Genomic DNA, 10,609 nt, shown 5'->3' with positions numbered 1-10,609 from the left:
ACCCAAGTTAAAGTTGACAGATGGAAGGATCGTGCAATAGAACTTCACATAGCTCTGATTGATTTGCAGTATCACCAATAGAAACCTCGGAGGGGCGGGGTCATGTGGCCGGCAGCCAGTGAGCACTTCAGGCCGCGCTACGAGCCTGGTGGTCCGGAGTGTTGGACATGTCCTCCCTGCTTCAAGCGGCTTGTCGGTCGGTAGTTCGGCGGGCTACGGCGTGGGTGCCGAGGCGGTGGCTGAGCGAAGGGGGAGTGGGTGACGGCGGATCGGAGGCGGAGGGCGCGCTCCGGCGGCGGCTGGAGTCCCTGGTGAAGAAGGACAAGGTGGTGGTCTTCATCAAGGGCACCCCCGCCCAGCCCATGTGCGGCTTCAGCAACGCCGTGGTGCAGATCCTGAGAATGCACGGCGTCGAAGGCTATGGCGCCTATAACGTGCTGGAGGATCAGGATATTCGGCAAGGTGATGGGTGTGGAAACGGGGCAGGGATGGGTAGCGGGGTAGGGGCATGGGTGGGGGAAGTAAGGGGAGAGGGTTTGCGGGGACGGGATCGTGGGGTTGCGGTTGGGTTGGGCAGAGACGGGGAGTATGGAGATAGAGGAAGGTAGTGGTGATGGATGGGTCGTGGCGAGGGTCAGGCTGAAGGTAGTGGAATGAGGGTGGCGTGGCGGATAAGGGTTTGTGCATTGGCTGTTCGTCAGTCTTTTATGTATAGTTTGTTTTGTAAAATTTAATGTAGTCGTTACTGGCAAGGAAACGAATCTCAAGGCAGCACGTAGCAACATGTACAAAAATACGTCAAATTTACTTTGACTTTTGATGGGGGGGGGGAGATTTGGGGTGTAGGTATGGGGTGAGATCCAGGAGAGGAGAGACTGGCAGGGAGCTGTGATTTCATATAATTATGTAGAATAAATTTCATTTTCCGTGATTTAAAGTCCGTAGTCTGAATACACACACTTGCACCTACAAAACTATTTGGAAAGCATTTTAAGGAGCAGAATTAGGAGCAGAGTCTGCTCAGCCATCCTTTTCAACTCCATTCTCCTGCCTTCTGTCTATAACCTTTGACATCCTTACTAATCAAGAACCTATCAACCTCTGCTTTAAGTATGCCCAATAACTTGACCTCTGCAGTCATTTGTGGCAATGAATTCCACAGTTCCACCTCTTCTGGCTAAAGAAATTCCTCCTCATCTCTGTTCTAAAGGTATCCTATTCTAAAGTTGTGCCCCACTATAGGTGAGGACCTACAAGTACCTGGGGGTACACCTAGATGACAAACTTGAGTGGAGCACCAACACAAAGGCCGAATATAAGTGGGGCCAGAGTCACCTCTACCTCCTGAGGAGACTGAGGTCCTTTGGAGTGTGCAGGACTCTCCGTCACGTTCTACCAGTCTGTTGTCGCCAGCACAATCTTCTATGTGGTGGTGTGCTGGGCATTAACACAGGTGATGCCAACAAGCTCAAAAAACTAATTAGAAAGATTGGCTGTTGTGGGAGTCAAACTGGACACACTGGAAGCTGTGGTAGAACAAAGGACCCTACGGAAAATTCTGGACAATGTTTCCCACCCTCTGCATGCCACCTCGGCTGCACAGAAGAGCACTTTTAGTAATAGACCAAGATAACTGCTGCTCCAAAAAGTGCTCTGTAAGGTCTTTCTTACCCTCGGCCATTGAGCTCTATAATGAGTCAACCTATAGCCTGCTAGACTGTTTGAGGTAACTTATTTTTTATTTTTTCTTCTCTTCTAATATTGCAATGCTACTGTGACACTGCAATTTCCTTTGGGATCGATAAGGTATCTACCTATAGGAAACAACCTCTCCGTAACCACTCTATCTATGCCTTTCAATATAATTGCCAAGTTTCTGTGAGATCGCCCCCCTCCCACCTCCTTCTTCTAAACTCCAGTGAGTACAGGCCCAGAGCCATCAAATGCTCTTCGTACATTAACCCTTTCAGTCCTGGGATCATTTTCATTAACCTCCCCGGACCCTCTCCAAAGCTAGTCCTCCCTTAATAAGGGACCCAAAACTCACCACAATACTCCAAATGTGGTCTGGCCAATGCCTGAAAAGCTTCCACATTACATTCTTGTTTTTATATTACAGTCCTCTCAAAATGAAAGCTAACATTGCATTTGAGCATAAAACAGGAGGCGCTGAATTAAACCATTTAGCCCATTAGGTCTGCTCTGCCATTCCATCATGGCTGATTTATAATCCCTCTCAGTCTCATTGTCTTGCCTCCTCATAACTTTTGAAAGCTTACTAATCAAGAACCTATCAATCTCCACTTTAAATACACCCAATGACTTGGCCTCCACAGCTGTCTGTGGCAATGAATTCCACAGATTCACCACCCTCTGGCTAGAGAGTTCTTCCTATTCTTTGTTCTGAAGTAATGTCATTGTATTTTGATGCCGTGCCTTCTGGTCCTTGATTCCCCATGTTCACTCCAAGTAGGCCCTTTAACATTTGATAAGTTTCAGTGAGATCCCCACTCATTGTTCTAAATTCCAGTGAGCCATCAAATGATCCTCACATTTACTACAGATTCTACCTGCAAATTAACCTTTAGGAATTCCTGCCCTAGGACTCCCAAGTCCTTTTGCAGCTCTCACTCCTGAATTCAGTCCCCATTTAGAAAATAAAATAAGCCTTTACTCCTTCTAACACATTGCATGACCATACACTTCCCTACACTATATTCCATCTGCCATCTCCTAATCAGTCTAAATCCTTCTGCAGACTCTGTTTCCTCAACACTACCTGCCCCTCTACCGATCTTTGTATTATCTGCGAACTTGGTCACAAAGCCAAGGATTTGGTCATCCAGATCATTGAGATATAATGTGAAAAGAAGTGGTCCTAATAGCAACTCCTGCAGAACACCACTAGTCACTGGCAGCCAATCAGAAAAGGCCCCCTTTATTCCCACCCTTTGCCTCCTGCCGATCAACCAATCTTCTGTCCAGGCTAGTATCTTTCCTGTAATATCATGGGCTCGTCTTGTAAAGCAGCCTCATGTGTGACACTTTGTCAAACGCCTTCTGAAAATCCAAGTGAACAACATCCACTAACTCTGCTCTGCCTGTCATTTCCTCAAAGAATTCAAACAGAATTGTCAGGCAAGATGTTCCTTAAGGTATCGCTGCTGATTTCTGCCTCTCGTTGTGTGCCTCCAAGTACCTCAACACCTCATCTGTAATATTTGACTCTTAACAACTTGCCAATCATTGAAGTCTGGCTAGCTAGCCTAAAATTTCCTGTTGTCTGCCTCCCTCCCTTCTTAGAGTGGAGTGACATTTGCAATTTTCCAGTCCTCTGGAACCATTCTAGAATCTAGTGATTCTTAAAAGATCATTACAAATGCCTCCACAATCTCTTCAGCGACCTCTTTCAGACTTCCGGGATGTAGTCCATCTGGTCCAGGTAACTGATCTATGTCCAATATCTTTCAGCTTCCCAAGCACCCCATCCTTAGTAATAGCAACTACACTTACTTCTGTTCCCAGAAATCTTCACATTTCTGGCATACTTCTACACTGAAGACTGATGCAAAGTACTTACGTACATAGTTCATCTGCCATTTCTTTGAAACACCACCCAGCCCCTACCGCTCTACTTTTTTTCACTTTATATTTTATGTTTATACTTTATATTTTACTGTGGTCTGATATCCACTCTTGTCTCTTACTTTTTTATACAGTGTATGTGAGAAAACTTTTAGCATCCTCTCTTATATTATTGGCTGGCTTACCTAGCATAGTGGTTAGTGCAATCAATTTACTGAGCCAGTGATAACCAATCTGGGTTCAATGTCTTTAAGGAGTTTGAACATCCTCCCCTTAACTGCAATGTATTTCTGCCAGGGGCTCTAGTCTCCTCTCATATTCCAGTCATTTTATATTCTAGACCTCTTGAAATGAATGTTAACATTGCATTTGCCTTCCTCACCACGGACTCAACCTGCATATTAACCTTTAGGGAATCCTACACAAGCACTCCCAAGTTCCTTTGCACCCCATTTTTTTGTATTTTCTCTCCATTTAGAACATGGTCAACCCTTTCTTTGCTACTATCAAAGTGCATGACCATATACTTCCTGACACTGTATTCCAGGGGTGTCAAACTCATTTTAGATCACGGGCCGGATTGAGCAAAGTGCAGCTTCATGCGGGCTGGATCAGTCGGACGCGTGCGAATGCAGCTTTCGTTGCCTCCGTTTTTTCAGCCTGCTCTCATGTGTCTCAGTCTCTGCTATAACTACAAAGTGTTTCACTTTACAAATTACGTTTCTTATGAAGAAGACTGCCGAATAAACACTAAAAACCCTGAAAACCTGGTACCTGAATAAACTCAACATTAGCCATATCATACGCCATAGGCGCTTCGATTACTGGGGCCAGCTTTAATAGTAATTAGATATTATCTCGCAGGCCAAAGATAATTCCACCGCGGGCCTCGAGTTTGACATATATGCCTTCCATCTGCCATTTCTTTGCCTACTTTCCTGATCAGTGTTAGTCCTTCTGTAGGTTCTCTACTTCCTTAAAACTACCTGCTCCTCTACCCCTCTTCATATTGTCTGCAAACTTTGCAACAAAGCCATCAGTAACATATGACATAAAAAGAATTGGTCGCAACACAGATCCCTGTGGAATACCAGTAGTCACCGGGAGCCAACCAGAAAAAGCTCCCTTCATTCCCACTCTTTCCCTCTTGCCAATCAGCCACTGCTTTATCCATGCTAGAAGCTTCCCTTTAATACCATAGGCTTATAGCAGCCTCGTGTGGTACCTTGTCAAAGGCCTTCTGAAAATCCAGTATACATCAACTGATTCTCATTTGTCTATCCTGCTTGTTATTTCTGAAAGAATTCCAACAGATTTTCCTTTAAGGAAACCATTCTGGCTACAGCCTATTTTGTCATGTGCCTCCAAGTACCTGAAACCAAATCCTTAACAATTCCCACCACTGAGGTCATATTAACTTGCCTATAATTTCCTTTCTTCTACCTCTGTCCCTTTTTGAAGAGTGGAGTGAACATTTGCAATTTTCCAGTCTTCCGGAACCATTCCAGAATCTACTGATTTTTAAAAGATAATTACTAATTCCTCCACGATCTCTTCAGCCCCTTCCTTCAGAACCCTGGAGTGTACATCATTTGGTCCAGGTGACTTATCTACCTTCAGACTTTTCAGTTTCCCAAGAGCCTTCTCTCTAGTTATGGTACCTTCACACACTCATGCCCCCTGACACCTGGAACTCCCACCACACTGCTAGTGTCTTCCACAGTGAAGACTGATGCAAAGTACTTATTCAGTTCATCTGCCATTTCGTTGTCTCCCATTACTACCGCTCCAACGTCGTTTTCCAGTGGTCCAATATCCACCCTCTCCTCTCTTTTATACTGTGTCAAAAGAAACTTTTGGTATCTTCTTTAATATTATTGGCTAGCTTACCGGTACTTTCCTATTCCATCTTTACTTTCTTAATGACGACTTTAGTTGCCTTTTGAAAGTTTCCCTATCCTCTAACTTACCACTATTTTTTTTGCTTTATTATATACCCTCTCTTTGGCATACAGTTGGTGTTAGTAAGTTGTGGGCATGCTATGTTGGTTCTCGAAGCATGGTGACAATTGTGGGCTGCTGCCAGCACAATCCTCACTGATTTTACTGTATGTTTCAATGTACATGTGACAAATAAAGCTCATCTTCTCTTCATTTTTATTCTCAACTTATTGGTTTTTTTTCCCACTTGTCTTCTGTTGGTCCTTAAAGGTTCCTAATCCCGGCTTTCTGCTAATTTTTGCTTCATTATATGTCCTCTATTTTGCTTTTATGCTGTCTTTGACCTCCTTTGTCATCCACAGTTGGCTAATCCTCCCTTTAAAAAGTATCATCTTCTTTTGATCTATCTATCCTGCATCTTTTGAATTGCTCCCAGAAACTCTACTGTCATCCCTGCTAGTGTCCCCTTCCAATCAATAAGATTGATATTAAAAGGGTAGTTCTGCTCCCTCCATCCCGGCACCCGGCACTTCCCCTGTAACTCTCATCCTCAGTACCTGTATCAGTCTGTCCTATTGACTGGTCATTGACTTGAAGCTTTGACTATCTGCTTGATTCAGTCTGATATGAGCCTCTACGTCATTTTTTAAAACCACAATACTGTTGGCTGAACACGTTTTGTGGGATGGATACGGTAATAGGATTAATGGCAATGCATCTAAAAATAATTCCTAGGGAAGGTGTGAATAACTGGAGTTTGGGATAGGGTAAAATGAAGTAAAGAAAGTATCAGCACCAATAAGGAGGGATCTCGATGCCCACCACCCGAAACGCTGCAGTTTAGCATTAAAATGGACTTATTTTGTTCTAATTGTGAACGTGAGATTCTAAATATGCTGGAATTCTGGAGCAACAGGCACAAAACACTTGAAAAACTTAGCAAATCAGGCAGCATCTATACAGAGGAATAAACAGTTGACACTTTGAACCAAGGCCCTTCATAAGAATTGGAAAGGAAAGGGGAAGAAACCAGAATAATAAGGTGGGGTTAGGGGAAGGAGTACAGACTGGTAGGTGACAGGTGAGACCAGGTCAGGAGTAAGGTGGGTGGGGGTGGGGGGGGGAATGAGGTAAGAAGCTGAGAGGGGATAGGTAAAAGAGCTGAAGAAGGAATCTGATAGGAGAGGACAGTGGACTATGGAGAAAGGGAAGAAGGAGGGGAGCCAGAGAGAGGTGATGGCAGATGAGGAAAAGAAAAAGGGTGACAGAGGAACCAGAATGGGAAATGGAAAGCAAGATAAAGGGGTTAGCAGAGAAATTATAAGAAGTTTGAAAAATTGGTATTCATGCCATCAGGTTGGAGTCTTATTTCCAATCCTGAGGAAGTGTTTGTTGTGATGGAAATAACTGGTTCTTTGAGTCTCAACAGTAGAGGCCTGGACACACACAGTTTTAATAATAAGGAATTTATTATTAAAGGGGAAGTCGGGTCAACACAAGCAACTACAATACACAGGAAGCAGTGTGGGGACAGGGTACGGTTACACATACAAAGAACAAGGGAAAAGCACTATGACAGCTTCCCCCTTGACCTTGGATAGCTGTGGCTCCCTTACCAGGACAAATGATAGACCTTCCCAAACATAAATCAATGCACTTACCTTCAATGTGGTGGTCTGTAAGAGAGACCAAGCCAGGCACAAGTCTCACCTTTTATAGCATGGGGCTGGGCACGATAATCCAATTAAGGTGACCAATAATTTAGGTGTGCATTGATTAGTTGGGCGGGACCAAATGTTGATTGGCATGTGGTGTGTCCTCCGACCAGCCAGGTGGCAGTGCATCTGTCACGTGGCCGGTATCTCTGGATATAGTGTTTCAGCCTGAAATGTCAACTCCATAGATGCTCTCTGGGCTGCTGAGTTCCTCCAACATTTTATGTGTGTTGTTTTAATTGTTTTCTTAAAACTTGTATAATTTGTCTTTCTTGTGAATTCTGCTTGTCTCATGCTCTGTGCCTGTGATGCTGCTGCAGTATGTTTGTCTTTACACCTGAGTACGCATATACAGTGGCATGCAGAAGTTTGGGCACCCCTGGTCAAAATTTCTGTTACTGTGAATAGCTAAGTGAGTAAAAGATGACCTGATTTCCAAAAGGCATGAAGTTAAAAATGACACATTATTTAATATTTTAAGCAAGATTACTTTTTTATTTCCATCTTTTACAGTTTCAAAATAACGAAAAAGGAAAAGGGCCCAAAGCAAAAGTTTGGGCACCCTGCATGGTCAGTACTTAGTAACACCCCCTTTGGCAAGTATCACAGATTGTAAATGCCTTCTGTAGCCAGCTAAGGGTCTTTCCATTGTTGTTTGGGGGATTTTTGCCCATTCTTCCTTGCAAAAGGCTTCTAGTTCTGTGGGATTCTTGGGCTGTCTTGCATGCACTGCTCTTTTGAGGTCTATCCACAGATTTTCGATGATGCTTAGGTCGGGGGACTGTGAGGGCCATGGCAAAACCTTCAGCTTGTGCCTCATGAGGTAGTCCATTGTGGATTTTGAGATGTGTTTAGGATTGTGATCCTGTTGTAGAAGCCATCCTCTTTTCATCTTCAGCTTTTTAACAGACGGTGTGATGTTTGCTTCCAGAATTTGCTGGTATTTAATTGAATTCATTCTTCCCTCTACCAGTGAAATGTTCCCCGTGCCACTGGCTGCAACACAAGCCCAAAGCATGATCGATCCACCCCCATGATTAACAGTTGGAGAGGTGTTCTTTTCATGAAACTCTGCACCCTTTTTTCTCCAAACATACCTTTGCTCATTGCGGCTAAAAAGTTCTATTTTAACTTCATCAGTCCACATGATGTGTTTCCAAAATGCATCAAGCTTGTTTAGATGTTCCTTTGCAAACTTCTGACGCTGAATGTGGTGAGGATGCAGGAAAGGTTTTCTTCTGATGACTCTTCCACAAAGGTCATAGTTGTGCAGGTGTCACTGCACAGTAGAACAGTGCACCACTACTCCAGAGTCTGCTAAATCTTCCTGAAGGTCTTTTGTAGTCAAATGGGGGTTTTGATTTGCCTTTCTAGTAATCCTACGAGCAGTTCTCTCGGAAAGTTTTCTTGGTCTTCCAGACCTCAACTTGACCTCCATTGTTCCTGTTAACTGCCATTTCTTAATTACATTACGAACTGAGGGAACGGCTACCTGAAAACACTTTGCTATCTTCTTATAGCCTTCTCCTGCTTTGTGGGCATCATTTATTTTAATTTTCAGAGTGCTAGGCAGCTGCTTAGAGGAGCCCATGGCTGCTGATTGTTGGGACAAGGTTTGCGGAGTCAGGGTATTTATAAAGCTTTGAAATTTGCATCACCTGGCCTTTCCTAACAATGACTATGAACAAGCCATAGCCCTGACAAGCTAATTAGGGTCTGAGACCTTGGTAAAAGTTATCTGAGAGCTCAAATCTCTAGGGGTGCCCAAACTTTTGCATGGTGCTCCTTACCTTTTTTTCCACTCTAAAATTGTAGAAAACAAAAATAATATACTAATCTTGTTTAAAATCTTGAAAGGAATGTTTCATCTTTAACTTTATGACTTTTGGAGATCAGTTCATCTTCTACTCACTTAACTATTCACAGTAAGAGAAATTTTGACCAGGGGTGCCCAAACTTTTGCATGCCACTGTAGTTGTGCATGAGACGGTAAACTCAACTTTGATTTTAATAGTTGTTCTGTGACCCTTGCTCACTCTGGCATTTGTCCTTTTGAAACAGGTATTAAAAACTATTCCAATTGGCCAACCATCCCGCAGATCTACTTTGACGGCGAGTTTGTGGGCGGATGCGACATTTTGCTACAGATGCATCAGAATGGAGATCTCGTTGAGGAACTAAAGAAACTTGGCATTCGCTCTGCGCTGTTAGACACGGAGAAAGAGGACGCAAAATAGAGCAGCCACCCTCCATTGTCAACTGGCCCCTGACTTGCTCTTGTCATGTGGTTGGTGGTGTGTTGGTATTAATTTAGTTATTACTGTGTCATTGGACCTTGGCAGGGGTGGAGTGTTGTAAGAACACCACGGAGAGCCTCATGGTGATATACTGATGGCATAGGAGAGTTCAACGTGTCGGACCGTGTTAAACAACGGAAAAGGATACCTAACAGAAGCATAATTGTGGTTTTTAGTTGCTCTCTTTTTTAAGGAATCAATAAAATGTTATGTTCTTTTGCTTTTAAAAATTGATTTTGTGGGTATTTAAAGTCAGCAGATAGTGTGATCATTCAAGGGCTTGTCAGAGATTCAAAGGAAACAGGCTCTTTAGCCCAACTTGTACGTGCTAACCATGTTGGTCCTGTTAGCCTGTGTTTGACCCATGTCCCTCTAAACCTTTCCTATCCATTTTCATGTCCAAATGTCTTAAATGTGACCGTACCCAGCTCTACCACTTCCTCTTGTAGTATGTACCCACCACCCGCTGTGTGGAAAAACTTGCCCCTTAGAATCCCTTTACATCTTTGCCCTCTCGCTTGTAACCTCTGCCTTCTATTTTTTTAGAATCCCTTACCTAGATGGAATAAATGGTAAGCGTTCACTTTGTCTATGCCCCTTATGATTTATGAACCTCTAAAGTCATCCCCAGCCTCTCCTTGTAACTCAAGCCCTCCAGTCGAGGTAATATCCTTGAATCTCTTCTGCTTCAGTTCAGTAACATCCCTCCTATATATCTGTGACTTTCCTGATGACATCACATACTTTTTGCACCCTCTCTTGCTTAATTCCAGCAGCCCAATCAGCAGCAAGAGCAGGTGACAGTGACAAGGTTTCTCGTAGGTCGGCGACGTATGTTTAAAGGACAGAATGGACAAACGGGGCAGTCATTGTCGGGAGTAGGCCAGTGGTGAGAGTAGGACTGTCAGGCTTTGGCTCAAAGGAGGCTTCGGCTCGAAAGAGGCTTTGGCTCTGCTAAGCTGTTAAGATTCCCTTTTTTCCTCTCTTACTGTACCTAGTGTAGTAAGTGACTGTTGTGTGTTCTTCTTGCTGGATGTTAGAGTCCTGGGAGACAGTCTCCCAGGGAAATAA

At 43.7% G+C, this 10,609-nt stretch overlaps 1 protein-coding gene across 1 annotated transcript; it reads left to right on the top strand.

Moving 5' to 3' along the window:
* Positions 1-94: 94 nt before the first annotated feature.
* Positions 95-9,768, top strand: glrx5 (glutaredoxin 5 homolog (S. cerevisiae)). The gene is made up of 2 exons (XM_073039466.1): positions 95-462; positions 9,303-9,768. Exons 1-2 carry the CDS (start codon positions 168-170, stop codon positions 9,476-9,478), a joined length of 471 nt encoding a protein of 156 aa, XP_072895567.1. The 5' UTR covers positions 95-167; the 3' UTR covers positions 9,479-9,768.
* Positions 9,769-10,609: the final 841 nt, after the last annotated feature.

This window comes from Hemitrygon akajei, chromosome 3 (assembly GCF_048418815.1).
Source record: "Hemitrygon akajei chromosome 3, sHemAka1.3, whole genome shotgun sequence".
Classification (NCBI taxonomy): domain Eukaryota; kingdom Metazoa; phylum Chordata; class Chondrichthyes; order Myliobatiformes; family Dasyatidae; genus Hemitrygon; species Hemitrygon akajei.
The sequence above is the reverse complement of the archived record's forward strand: the minus strand, read 5'-3'. Positions and strand labels throughout refer to the sequence as shown.